Below are 15,127 nucleotides of genomic sequence, written 5' to 3'. Positions count from 1 at the left end.
TCAAAAAAAGGGTCTGAAGTAGGGTCTAGGCCCGAAACGTCAGCCTTCCTGCTCCTCTGATGCTGCTTGGCCTGCTGTGTTCATCCAGCTCTACACCTTGTTATCTCAGAAACAGTCTCTGCTCCAGTTTAAGTCTGAAGAAAACCAGTTTATTTTTCCTTTAGCAGTTACTGCAAACTGATACTTTTAATTGATAAGTCAGAGTATGAACCGGTCATCCCATGTCTTCTGCAAGCTGGTGAAAGCATTAGTAGGAAGATCGAGAAGCTGTGAGCGCTCTGATCAGCGCAAGAGCCATTCAAGTGGATCCTCTGAACAGAGACCAGTGACCTGCTTTCCCAAGTTTTCCTTTCACCCATGATACTCTTTTTATTTACATATGTCTATATGCCTGTGCGTGTACAGGGGTTGTTTATGAAGGGATTTGAGTTTTAACTAGTAGAGTTGTATGTTGATGCTACGTAATTGGAACAATTATAGCAACAATCCATCTATTTACAATAAGTAGCAATTCTTGTTCAGTGCAGAAACATAGCTTATGCTTTCTGTCAACCTGGGCTTGAAAGACAGGTTGACTGGGGATATCTGCATACTTTTAAAAACCTTTAATTCCAGCAATACTGGGCTCAATTTTCAACGTGCAAATTGAGGCATAACACCATGAAAAGGAAGGTGGACCACAAGAACACGAACAATTGTTGAGGCAGTCACTGATGGAGCAGCTCACAAAGGAGTTTATGGCCAAGTCATCAAAAGTGAAGCGTTGTGACCCTTTGTGATATTTTAATAAAATTTGGTGTCACTGATGTTGGGAATACATTACTGAGAAATCATGGGATCTGTTTGATTCCATTTGCTATTTAATCTGCACTGTACCATTTGCTATTTAATCTGCACTGTACCTTCAGTTATCTGTTACCCATATTTGCTTCATGTATTCTAACGTTCCAAAATTAACAAGTCATATCTACCTCTGCAAAGTCTAAACCTTTCTCTGTTACTAATCTTTGCACACTTGCTTAAACAAATTTTAATTGCAAAAAAAATTACTCTGTTGACAAGAGAAACTTGGGTTAATTGTTTCTGGACAAAACCAGATATAGTTTAGCAGGTGAGTGGCTGACTCTTCCTCGGGTTTTTCTAGGTGCCCAGCTATAACTTCCTTAATAATCACCTTCAATACTTTCCCCATTACAGAGGCCAAGGTAAATGGCCTGTACTTTCCTGTTTTCTGTCTTTTTCCTTTTATGAATATTTGCTACTTGCCAATCTAATGGAACCTTTCAAGAATCTAGCAAATTTTGGAAAATTAAGACCAACGCATATATTCTCTTATTAACCACTACTTTTCAGACTCTATGAAGAAGTCCGTCAGGACCCTGAGACTTAACAGCTGCAGTTCCAGCAATTCACTCAGTACTGCCTTCCTAGTGAATATAATTTGATCAAGTTCCTCTCCCCTATCCATCTCTTGGTTTACAGCTATTGCTGGAATATAAATAGTCATTTCGTAGTACAGAAGCTAAGTACAGTAAAAAATACATAAAGGACATGTATACGCATTGTGCCTGTTTCAGCTGAACAATATAAAATGACAGCCATTCTTAGGTCATTTATCAGGGTATTGACAATTACAGTCAAACTGCCTGGTATAAAATTTATATAAAAAGAGTAGCAGTTAACTGTCAGTCATCAATAAATGGTGTATTCTCCATAGCAACACTTCTACTAATCACAGAACACCTGCTAACCAATGAGCACTCTCCTCACATATGGTACAAATGTTACTTTTTCCTTTGAGGGAAATTCTAAGGAAGTATGACTGGACCCCAAACATTAACTCTGATTTCTCTCCACAAACGCTGCTAGACCTGCTAAGCTTTTCAGCTTTTCCCTTTATATTGGCATTGCTTCCTAATTGAGCTGATGACTGCAAGATGAAAAGCTCAATGTGTCTTTTTTCCAGTAATATTAGTGGGTTTTTTTGCATCCAAAGCAAAATATATTCATTTCATATAATTCCTTAGTATCTACGATTAACTCCCCATTCTCACTCTCGAGAGGACCAACATTCTCATTAAATAAAATCATAAGACATTGCAGTACAAGTTGCACTGAGCACAGTGAGTCCAAGATCATGACTGATCTAATATTCTTCAATCTCACTATCTTGCCTCTTCCCTATAACCCTTGATTTCCTTACTGATTAAAATTCTCCTTAATCTTGAATATACTGAACAACCCAGACTTGACAGTCATCTGCAATAAAGAATTCCACAGACTTACTACCTCTGGCAGAAGAAATTCCTCTTCATCCATCTTAAATGGGCAACCTCTCACACTGCAGTTATTCACTCTGGTGCTGGACTGTGTCACAGGGGGAAATCAACCCTCCACATCTACCCGGTCAAGCTCAGAACTCTTCATAGGATTCTAGGTGTAGGCTGACTAGTACCTTGTATAGTTTTAGTAAGATTTTGTTATTATTGTACTCCATTCCCTTTTAAATGGAAATATTTTGAAACACTGTTTCAGCGAGGTCCCCTCTCATTCTTCTAAGCCCAATGAGCTCAGGCACAACCTAATCAGCCTCTCCACATAGGAAAATTCCTGCATACTTGGATCAATCTTAGTGATATGGGGCTGTAGATCACTCCCACTCCTGATTTTTATCCCCTATTATTCGTCATCCCCACCCAAAAAGATTCCATATCCTGATCTTCTGAATGAAGGTCATCCCTAACTATTACACCAATGTCATCCCTGACTTAACATCCCTGCTACCCCTCTACCGTTACCTAGTTTTCTGTTCTTGATCATACCCAATCCTGATCATCAAGCAATCATAACTGTGTGATAAATATCAGATTATATTTATTTACTTCAATGTAAGCTTTCAACTTGTTTTTTTCTAAAATGAATGATGCATACATTAATATACAAAGCATTTAGTTCTGTCGGTAATGAATGCTTGCATTTATTCATTCCACTTGCTGCCAATCTCTGACCTTAATTTTCCACATTAATCAGGTTGTTAACTTGCTCGCCGAGCTGGCTTGTTTTCGTTCAGATGTTTTGTCACCATGCTAGGTGACATCACCTCCAATGAAGCAATGCTGTTCTACTCCGCTTGGAATTTATACTGTCTGGTGCAGGATGGTGAGTTGTCAGGTAAGAGAGGTGGAAAGAGGGGTTTGTATATGTCAACCTGTAATGCATCAACAAACATACAGAATTGGCTCCATATACAAACCCATACAGAAAAAAACCGGAAATGACAACTCACCATAATGGACCAGACAGTATAAATTCCAAGCAGAGTAGAACAACATTGCCTCATTGGATGATGTCACAGATGATGTCACCTAGCATGGCGACAAAACATCTGAACGAAAACAAGCCAGCTCGGCGAGCAAGTCAACAAACTAATCGACAACCCAAGCTACAAATCTTTGCTAAAACTTTTCCATATTAATATTTTGTTCTCGTGCATTGATTGTACCTCTTGATTTGATTCCCTAGAACATTGGTCCCTGCATGGTGCAGACCATCCCAAGGCTAAACCCCCAGTGCAGAGCCAGTGCCCCATGAACTGGAAACCACTTCTCCAACACCAGTCTTTCAGCCATGTATTCACTTTACTGACCTTTTGTGTTATCGGCTAATTGGCACGTAGCTGAAGTAATAATCCAGAAATTATCATCCTTGCGGCTAGGCTCTTCAACTGAGTGCCTAGTTCCTCACTTTCTAAGCAGACCTCTTTCCTAATTCTATTTATGTCTTTGGTACCTACATGTACTGTGACAACAGAATCCTTTCCCACTCACTTCAAATTCCTGGCCAGCCCTGAGCAGTTGGTGTAAACCGTGGCATCCCGGACACACACCCTTGGCTGCATGGATGGACGGTGATGGTGAGGGAGTGTGGGGGGGTGGGGAAGAGAAATAATGGGGGATCATTAAGGACAGAGATAGTGAGCGAGGAAGAGAAATAGTAAATGTGAGACAAAGCATGAGAGAATGAAAGACAGGAGCATGGTGGTGGTGGTGGTGGGGGGCGGGGGGGGGGAGGTGGAGAAAAGAGGGAGGGAGGGAGGTGTTCGAGAAACAGACACAATAAGCAAGTGCGGGAGAGTATGAGGGAATGAGTTAACTATCGACAGGAAGCATTTGTACGTGTGTGCATATACACTGAAACTGAGTAAACCCAGCCACATACCCACTGTAGCCCTCCTCCACCCCACAAAAACGCATCCAAAAGCAGGCTGGGAGATGAGGAACACCCAGGCCGAAAGATAACCTGTTTCCGACCAACATGCTTGCATGAATTCCACCGACGCCATCTTGGAGTGTTTGTCACCAGAGGCAAAAGCAAGGTTGGTGTTAAATGAACCCAATTCCTTGGCTCAGCCCCGGTCCCCTCCCCTTCCCTGGTGGTCAGGATTAGGGGCCTAGTCTATACAGGTATCTTTCTTGCTCTGCTTTCTCAATGAAAAGACAAAAATAAAGTTTTATTAGTTGCCTCTTCTACTTGGGGTTTTTCAATGTTGAGTTTTATTAATTACTCATTTACTTAATTCATCAATTTATTCATAGAATCATACAATTTCTACAGGGTGGAAACAGGCCATTCAGCCCATTGAGTCCACACCAACCCTCCAAACAGCATCCCACCCAGACCTATTGCCTACCCTATCCCTGTAACCCTGCATTTTCCATGGATAATGCACCTAGCCTGCACATCCCTGGACATTATTGGCAATTGGGCAGGGCCAATCCACCTAACCTGCACATATTTGGACTGTGGGAGGAAACCCACGCAGACACAGGGAGAACCTGCAAACTCCACACAGACATTCGCTCAAAGGTGGATTCAAACCTGGATCCCTGGCGCTGTAAAGCAGCAGTGCTAACCAGTGAGCCACCATGCCGTCCTTATTGCTTTGAAAATCCATTTTAACTCTTGTCAAGCCTCGCCCTTCTGAAATTTGCACAGCATTCACCCCTCTTACAGCATGAGAAACACTGAATTGTGTTGCCTCCTCCCACATCTTGCTCCATGCGAAAATATTGCATAAACCTGGACTAAAACTCAAAATCGGCCATACTACCACTCTAGTTAAATTTAAAATTGGTTATGACCAGTGATACAGTAAGAATTGAGAAAGGAATCGGTGCACACCCCTCCAATCTCAGACATAACATAAATGTTAGGCTAACTGGCCCCTAGCTCCCCTGATTTGTACCTCTCTCCGCATGCTATTTTCCAACACACTGAGACACTTTCATAAACTAAGGAATTTTGGATGATTATAACTAATGCGTCTACTATCTGTGCTGCACTTCTTTTAAAGTTGTAGGAGGCAGGCCATCTGGCCCTGAGAGATTATTAGCCTTTAGGTCTGATCATTTAAAATTTGATTAATTAGCTATGGATGATGCATATTTTTTCCTCATTGGGATAAATCTTTGTTGAATTATTAAATATCCCCTTAAAAGGCTGCCACTGCAACTGCACTGTCCTTTTAACCTTATTTTCCAGTTCACCTCTACCTTCATACCCTCATAATTACCTTTATTTAGTGTGAAAACATGAGTTGTGAACCAAATTTCTCTTATGTTGTGATTCTTAACACTTAGAGAATCCTTTATCAAGAAGTAATTGATTATTCCTGTCTCATTGCACATATACTAAGTCTAGGAGAGTCTCCCCTCTGGTTAGCTCTAGAATGCTTTGCTGTAAGAAATCATCCTGAAAACACTCAACTTACTTTCCAGGCTATCTTTGCCAACCTGATTATCCCAATGTACGTTTAGACTAAAGTCACCCGTGATAACTGCAATATATTTATTTAATGTCCCATTCATTTCTTCCTGCTTGATCTCTTCTACAGTGTATTGTTAAGAAGTCTATAAACTACACTCACAGATGACAACTTACGTTTACTATTTCTTATCTCTATCCAGACAGACGCTTGCCCTTTTGAACCGAAGTCATCTCTCATCACTGTACTATCATCTTTAATTTACAAAGGCAGCCTACTACCACTCTGGTCCTCATATGGTGACATTTCAACCATATATCTGTGATGCATATCAGATCATGCATATTTACCTCTATCTGTGCTAACAAGTCACCACTTTTGTTACAAATGCTGTCTGCATTTAGACGCAAGGTCTCTCTTTTTATTTACAATTTTTACAAAATCTGGCCTTATCTTCTTGTTTGCATGCAAAGGGACCTCTGGCAAATGGAAGGCCTTTAAAAATGTGATAGCTAGAGTTCAAGGTCTATATGTTCATGTGAGGGTGAAGGGTAATGTTGGCAGGAGTAGGGAACCCTGGATGACAAGAGTTAATGAGGCTTTGACCAGAAAAAAGGAGGCGGCATGGCTCAGGTACAGGCAGTTGGGATCAAGAGAATCCCTGGAGTTATGTAGGAGATACAGGAGTTTACTGAAGAAGGAAATCAGGAGGGTGAAAAGGGGGCACGAGATAGCTTTGACGGAGAAGATTAGGCTGAGTCCAAAGAGATTCTTTAAGAATATTAAAGGAAAAAGAATAACTAGAGAGAGAATAGGACCCCTCAAGGACCAAAGTGGACATGTATGTGTGAACCACAGGAGATGGGCGAGGTCCTCAATGAATATTTCTCCTCAGTGTTTACTATGGAGAAAGCCATGAAAGACTCGGGAACTTGGAGAAGTTAGTAGGAATATCTTGGGGGCAATCCATATCACAGTAGAGGTGGTGCTGTACGTATTAGAATGTATGCAGGTGGATAAATCTCCTGGTCCTGATCAGATACTTCCAAAAACACTGCAAGAGGGTAGAGAAGAAATTGCGGGGGCCCTAGCTGATATATCTGCATCATTGTTAGCCATGAGTGAGGTCCCGGAAGACTGGAGCGTAGTGAATGTTGTGCCCTTATTCAAGGAGGGCTGCAGAGAAAAACCTGGGAACTATAGACCAGTAAGCCCAATATCTGTGGTAGGTAAGTTACTTGAGAAGACTCTGAGGGATAAGATCTACATGTGTTTGGAAAGTCAGGGTCTGATTAGGAGTAGTCAACATGGCTTTGTGCGTGGGAGATCATGCCTCACAAATTTGTTAGTGTTCTTGGATGAAGTGAGCAGGGCGGTAGATGTAGTCTATGTGGATTTCAGTAAGGCCTTTAAAAAGGTTCCACATGGTAAGCTGCTCTGGAAGGTTAAACCACATGGAATCCAGGGACAGCTGACAAATTGGATACACAATTGGCTCGATGGTAGGAAGCAGAGGGTAATAGTGGAAGGATGTTTGTCGGACAGGAGGCCTGTGACTAGTGGTGTACTTCAGGATTAGGTGCTGGGCCCATTGCTGTTTGTTATCTATATCAATGATTTGGATGAGAATGTCCAAGGCAGGTTTAGTAAGTTTGTGGATGACATTAAAATAGGTGGTATCGTGGACAGTGAGGAAGGTTATCAGAAAGTGCAGCAGGATCTTGATCAGCTGGGGAAGTGGACCAAGAAATGGCAAATGGAGTTTAATATAGATAAGGTGGTGCATTTTGGAAAGTCAATTCAAGTAGGAGTTTCATGGTGAATGGTAGGGCCTTAAGGAGAGTAGTGGAACAGAGGGACCTTAGAGTTCAGGTGTACAGTTCTCTGAAAGTGAAGTCACAGGGGAGTGAAAAAGGCTTTTGGCACACTGGCCTTCATCAGTTAGAGCAGTGAGTATGGAAGTTGGGAAGTTATGTAGCAGTTGTACAGGACATTGGCAAGGCCGCATTTGGAGTATTGTGTTCAGTTTTGGTCACCTTGTTAGAGGAAGGATGTTATTAAACTGGAGTGAAGAAGAAATTTACACGGATGTTGCCAGGACTCAAAGGACTGAGTTATAGGGGGATGTTGGACAAGCTAGGACTTTTTTGTTTAGAGCGTAGGAGACTAAGGGAGCATCTTATGGAAGTGTATAAGATCACTAGCAGCATGGATAGGGTGAACGCACTCAGTCTTTTTCCTGGGGGTTGGGGAATCGAGGACTAGAGGGCATCAGTTCAAGGTAAGAGGGGAAAGAATAAATGGGAACCTGATGCCACTTTTTTTGTTTAAACACAGAGGGTGGTATGCATGTGGAATGAGCTGCCAGCAGAAGTGGTTGAGGCGGGTACATAAACAACATTTAAAAGGCATTTGGACAAATACATGGATAGGAAAGGTTTAGAAGGATACGGGCCAAATGCAGGGAAATGGGGTTAGTGTGGATAGACATTTTGGTCGGAATGGACCAATTTGGGCCGAAGAACCTGTCTCTGTGCTGTAGGACTCTACGTAGGTCCCTATCTGCTGACGTACTCTTGTATGTTTGTATGTCCTGTCCATTCCTGTTGCACTTTGGCTACAATTACCCAAAATGCTGGCCCCATCTATAATGTTGTTCCTTTACTTTTAAAATATTGCCCATCACTCCCCTCCAACCCACTATTCAGTTTAAAACCCTCTCTCATGCCCTAGTTATATGATTTACCAGCACACTGGTCCCAGCATGGTTCTGGGGCAGGCCATCCCAACAGAATAGCTTTCACTTTCCCTAGTATGGATGCCAGTTCTCATGAACAAAACCCTATTTCTCTGACATCACATTTGCCCCGTCCTACTGCAGGTTCCTCTCCAGCCCAGAGCAGATATCTAAATCCTGGCAGGCAACATAACCACTGGCTACAGAAAAATATATGTATCCCCATACTACCACTATAATTCTATTTATTCCCCTCACTTGAATGGCTTACCAGACAGTACCCTGGTCAGGTAGTTCACACACCCATGCAGTCCATACTCTTCTCTAAAGAGACTTAAAGAACCTCAAACTTGTTGCCAATTGTAAGAACTAATTCTCCTGGGTCCCCTTACTTGCCTCACTTCAAGTCACTTGTTTCTACTCCTGAGCAAATCAGGAGGTCCCTCCTAGAACAAAGTGTCCTGAAACTTTCACAGCGTCTGTCCTGAAGCTCGAGTTGCACATACTTTGTTTAGATGTGTTTGTCCTGGATCACACTGGTGTCCAGAAGCATAGGCATTCTGCAATCACATCACATATTAATGATAAAACCAAGTAACCCATATGCTTATTAACCAAATTCTCAACTTATCCTCCCATCAGACCATAAAGATCATATGAAATAGGAACAGGAGTGGGTTGTTCAGCCCCTCATGGCTGATCTGACATTTCTTGCATCCATTTTCTTGTGTTTTCCCACATAACTTTCAATTCCCCTCCTAATCAATATACACAAGGAATCTGCCGCCATAGCTCCCACTGGGAAGGAGTTCCAGAGATTCTCAATCCTTTGAGAAGAAATTCCTCCTCATTTCAGTCTTAAATTTATTCTGAGACTATGCCCTCTGATCCTGGACTCCCATGACAGGAATCATCCTCAGTGTTTACACTGTCAAACTCCTTAAGGATTCTCTATGTTTCAACAAGATCACCTCTCATTCTTCCAAATTCCAATGAGTACAGTCTCAACATTTTTAAAGTTTGCTCATAAGACAATGCCTCCATACTGGGGATCATCCTCGTCAGCCTCCTCTGAACCACTTCCAATGAAACAATATCTTTCCTTATATAACGGTACCAAAATTGCGCACATTACTTCAGGAGGTGCTCTCACCAGCACTTTGTGCTGTTGAAATAAAACCATCCTACTCTTACACTCCAACTCCCTTGAAATAAGGGCCAATATTCCATTAGACTTCTTGATTACCTGCTGCACATGTAGTGGCGTTCTGTGTTTTGTACGCAAGTAACCCCAAGTCCCTTTGTGTTACAGCTTTCTGCAGTTTCCTCCATTTAAATAATTCTCTGTTCATTTGTCCTCCTTTCCAATATGAACAACTTCACATTTTCCCACATTACACTCTATTTGCTAACTTTTTGCTCACTTACTTAACATATCAATGTCTCTCCATAACTTGTTTGTATCCCTCTCGTAACTCGCTTTTCCACCCTTTTTTTGTGTTGTCTGCAAATTTGGCTATAGTACATTTGCTTCCTTCTTCCAAGTCATCTAAACAGCTGCTGTCCCAGCACTGATCCCTCTGGAACCCCACTGATAATAGGTCGTTAACCTGAAAAAAAAATCACATCACCATTCGCTGTTGCTGCCCATTTGCCAGTTTGATTCATGCCAATATACTACCTCTAACACAATGGGCTCATATCTTATGACTTAACGTTTTGTGAAGTACCTTGTCAAACACCTCCTGGAAATACAAATACAACACATCTACTGGTTCTCCTCTGTCTAACCTGGTTGAAATTTCCTTGAAAAACTCTCAATAGACTAGTCATGCATGATTTTCCTTTCATGAAGCCATTCTGGCTCTGCTCGATTAGATTATGATTTTCCAAATGTGCTGCTGTTACTTCGTTATTAATTGATTCCAACACTTTTCCAACAAATGCAAGTTAATACTGTTGGCATCACTTCTACTTTCCTCAGTCCTATCCTGCAATTTTGAAGTATTTTTAAACTTTAATGCTGCTTATATCTCTTTCTTTTGATCTCATTGTTGCTATTTTCTGAAATAAAAACAAAGTACTTGAGAAACTTATCATGTCCTACAGAACCTATGGAGAGAAAGGATTAACGTTTTCAGTCCAGTATGACTGATTTCTGATGATAGCTTCTTGTGAAGAGTCATACTGGAATCAAAACATTAACTTTGTTTCTCTCTCCATAGCTGCTGCCAGGGGTGCTGAGTTTCTTTGGCACTATTTGTTTTTATTTCAAATCTTCAGCATCTGCACTACTTTGCTGCCTTTTTCTCTTTTTTACCACATGCATTAGCTTCTCAAAAAATTTAGATTAGCTCAACAAAATTAGCAGATAAAACTTGATTGCTGGCTGAAATTCAGTTTCATCTACATTGTTGGGAACTCACTAAGTTGCTACATAATTTCAGAACTCCCAATACCCATAATTCTCCAGATTGTCTCAAAGGTTTACAGAAAAATTTCACATTCGATTTCTGCCAAGTTAAAATCCACCATACCTTTTATGTCTCTCCTGCTCAGTCAGCCTCTCTTCTTCTCCCAGGAAATGTTCATGGGTGTCCAATGGTGGAATTCCAACCTAAATGATAAATAACAGATCAGCTTTATGCAGTACCTGCAGTTTATTCATGCAGCCTCTTACTTTTGTAATTACTGATCAGTGGTTTCTTTAGCCAGTTCTTCCTCTTCTTGAAGTCATCATTTCCTCAGCTCCAGGGCCATGGAGTGGATGAGAAGCTCACACAAAAGCCCATTGCTTCAAGTTGGCTTGGGCTACAGGCTATGCTATCAAAGATGGCAACACAACCAGACTCCAACTTCTGCCCTCAGGCACAGCACCAAAACTGATTAGCTAGTCCTCAGTTAGAACCACCCTCACTGATATTCCATTACCTCAACAGTGCCTGCTGATAACATTGTTGTCCAATCACTTTCAGTGTTACATTAATTCTTTATAAATAGATATTGATGGTGGCATTTGGTGAGAGTCAAATCCAAGGTGAGTGCCAAGAAATAACTTGCAGAAGAGTGTGCATTCAGGAAGGATTGATAAGTGGCAAGTGACTTTTACACCACACAACAGCCAACGCAATGACTACCTCCAACTAGGGAGATTTCTGGCTCAGCATGCAATGGCATTCTATGCGCTGGATAGTTAACACATTCAGAGGTCTTTGACATTTTATCGAGGGCTACATTTTGATTTTCAGGCATTCCTTTTGCATTCTCATTAATTTATTAGGCAGTGCAGTCATGTAGTAACATTGCCTTCTTTATGTTGCAATATTTGGATTCTCATGAAGCAAAAGTAGAGATTCATCAACATCCTCAATAATTATGAACACGCCATTAAACTTGAAGTCACAATATACAAGTAAGGCATTAATTTCCTAGACACAGTTTTTAAATTGGCACAAGACCATAAACAAAAGTTATTTTTCAAAATTACTCTCACACACACAAATTCATCACCTAAGCACACCTTCTGACTGCTGAGATCACAGTTAATGTGTTTCCATTCCATATGTACAATGCCGGAAGATTTTCAGTCAATTAAACAATATCTCAGACTTAAGTTTAATCATTGACAACATTCATTGCCATAGTATCTACTAAAATTTTTACCGCTCCGAAACTTAGGGTCCCAATTCCTGCTTTATGTGCAGTTACAGGCTCCTGACCCTGATTACTGACAAATCTGAATTATCTAATCAAATGGGAATGACTCCCTCTTGGAACAAAGTGGCCAGGTAACATCCCCCTCCTTGATATGGCGCAACAGCTCGGACTTGAGCTCCTCAATTTGGATCCAAAGTCGCTTGCGCTGTCATAGATGTGTGCACACTGGATCAAATTGCAGCACCAAACAGCAACACATCACCTGAACAGCCATCTCTCTATTTTAATTTAATCACTCCTTTAATCTTTAATACCCTTTGCTGTATTTTTTTTTAACACCAGTATCAATGTCACACTTAAACTATTTTTAAGAAACGAGATGAAATCTAGAGACCTGAAAACAAAATAAACACCTCACTTTTCCTTTAAAGACTAGAAATACTCACTAATCCTACTTACCATTCAGCTGTTTAGTTTAGGAAAAGGCAACCAAATACCTCTCTCCTTCCTCTGCTTGACTTGAGATGCTCAATTCCAGCACTCTATTATAAGTCACATTAGGGTGGCTGCTTACATATGCCCTCAAAAAAAGGGTCTAAGTCACTACTCCCGATAAATTGTTCACTCAGTTGCTTAACAAGAATCTATTTCTGCCTTTGAAAATTTTCAAAGACTCTGCTTCCAATACTTTTTCAGGAAGGGAGTTTCAAAGACTCTTGACCCCCCCAGAGAAAGAATTTCATCTCATATCTGTGTTAAATGAGTGACACCTTTTAAAAATAGTAACCTATTTCTGGAGTCTCCAATAAGAGGAAATATCCTATCCACATCAACACTGTCAAACTGAGTTGCCTTTACTCTTCTGAACCCCAATGGATACAAGCCTAGCCTGTCCAACCTTTGCTCATAAGGTAAACTAGCCACTTAGGATATTGGTTGGGTATATCTTCATGAGCTGCCTCAAACATATTTACATTCTTCTTTAAATAATGAGACCAATACTGTATACAGTACTCCAAATGTGATATTACCTGTGTCCTCCATAAGTGAAGCATAACCTCTTTATTTTTATATTCAATTCCCTTCACAATAAACACTAATATTTGTTTAGCTTTTGTAGCTACTAGCTGAATCTGCATACTAACCTTTAGTACATGAGGATACCCAGATCTCTCGACATCTTAGAGCTCTGCAATCTCTCACCTTTTAGACAAAATATTCAGTTTTCACTTCTTAAAATGGATAATTTCATGTTTTTATACACGAAGCAATGTATCAGTATACTCCACATCCCGTCTGACCAATCCACGCACGCGATGGTTGCCGCACTGACCAATCCACATGCATGACAGATACTTTATAAATACATTAAAAGGGAAAAGGTTAACTAGGGAAAGGGTAGGGCTCATTCGGGAAAAAGGGGTAATCGGTGTGTAAAGCAAGAGGATATTGGAAGAGTGTTGAATGAATCCTTTTCTTCACTCTGGAAAAGGAGAATGTAGGTATGAAATTCAGAAGAAGGGACTGTAAGGAACTTGCACAGTTTGACATAGGAAATGAGGAGGTATTGGAGGCTCAGTCAGGCTTAAACCGACAAATCCCCTAGCTCGGATGCACTGCAGCCCAGGCTGCTGTGGGAGATGAGGCAGGAAACTGCAGGAGTTTGGACACAATTTTTTAATTCCTCTGTGGACAAGGGGGAAGTGCCAGAGGACTGGAGGACAACTAAGGCAGTTCCATTTTTTAAGAGGGGTGGCAAAGATGAACCAAGAAATTACAGACCATGAGCCTCATTTCAGTGATAGGGAAACTATTGGAGAAAATCCTGAACGAGCGAATTAATACCACTTGAAAAGGCATGGGTTAATTAGGGATAGTCAGCATGGCTTTGTCAAAGGGAGGTCATGCGTATCAAATTTCTTAGAATTTTTTGAAAATGTGATCAAGCATGTGGATGACAGAAATTCAGTTGGTGCACATGATATGGATTTTAGCAAAGCTTTTGACAAGGACCCACATGGGAGACTGATTGAGAAGGTTAAAACACATGGAATTCAACAAAACTTGATGAGATGGATCAGAAACTGGCTTAGTAATAGGACACAAAAGGGTAGTGATAGAAGGCTGTTTGAGTAGGTTGGCTGGTGTCCAACAGTGTACAACAAGGATCAGTCCTGAGACCCTTACTCTTTATTATATGCATAAATAATATAGATGAAAACGCAGGGAATAATGTTCAGCAAATTTGCAGATGACACCAAGATTGAATCATAGAATCCCTACCGTGTGGAAGAAGGCCATTCAGCCCATTAAGTCCACATTGATCCACTGAAGAGCATCCCACCCAGACCTACCCCCTACCCTATCCCTGGAACCCTATATTTCCATGGCTAATCCATGTAACCTCCACATCTTTGGTCTGTAGGAGGAAGCTAGCTCACCCAGCAGAAACCCATACAAACGCCACGCAGACAGTCAATGACAGGGTGGAATCAAACCCTGGTCCCTGGTGCTATGAAGCAGCGGTGCTATGAAGCAGCAGTTCTAACCACTGAGCCATTTTGCCGCCGTTGGTAGAGTGGTTAAGAGTGAAGATGATGGTTATAGGTTACAGGAAGATACAGATGAGCTGGTCAGATGGGCAGACCAGTGACAGATGGTATTCAACCCTGTTAAGTGTGAGGTATTGCATTTTGATAGAAGAAACAAGAGGAGGGAGTACTTAATGAATGACAGGACACTGGGCAGCTTAGAGGAACAGAGGGATCCAGGGGTGATTATTCACAGATCCCTGAAGTCAGCAGAGCACCTAAACAGGATAGTTAAGACGGCACATGGGACACGTGCTTTCATTAGTACATAGAGTACTTTCATAGAGTACAAAAGCAAGGAGATAATGTTGGAGATAGTGGGAACTGCCGATGCTGGAGAATCTGAGATAACAAGATGTACAGCTGGATGAACACAGC

At 41.2% G+C, this 15,127-nt stretch overlaps 1 protein-coding gene across 1 annotated transcript in view; it reads right to left on the bottom strand.

Moving 5' to 3' along the window:
- The window catches only part of kifbp (kinesin family binding protein), a 23,061-nt gene extending 10,629 nt beyond the window's left edge, over positions 1-12,432 (bottom strand). The window contains exons 1-2 of the mRNA XM_048609147.1: positions 12,421-12,432; positions 11,039-11,118 (exon numbers count right to left, since the gene is read on the bottom strand). Of these exons, the coding sequence (XP_048465104.1) occupies positions 11,039-11,118; positions 12,421-12,432 (92 nt within the window). The remainder of the gene's footprint in view (positions 1-11,038; positions 11,119-12,420) is intronic.
- Between the last annotated feature and the right edge of the window lie 2,695 nt (positions 12,433-15,127).

Source organism: Rhincodon typus, chromosome 20 (assembly GCF_021869965.1).
Source record: "Rhincodon typus isolate 14 chromosome 20, sRhiTyp1.1, whole genome shotgun sequence".
Taxonomy (NCBI): Eukaryota; Metazoa; Chordata; class Chondrichthyes; order Orectolobiformes; family Rhincodontidae; genus Rhincodon; species Rhincodon typus.
The sequence above is the reverse complement of the archived record's forward strand: the minus strand, read 5'-3'. Positions and strand labels throughout refer to the sequence as shown.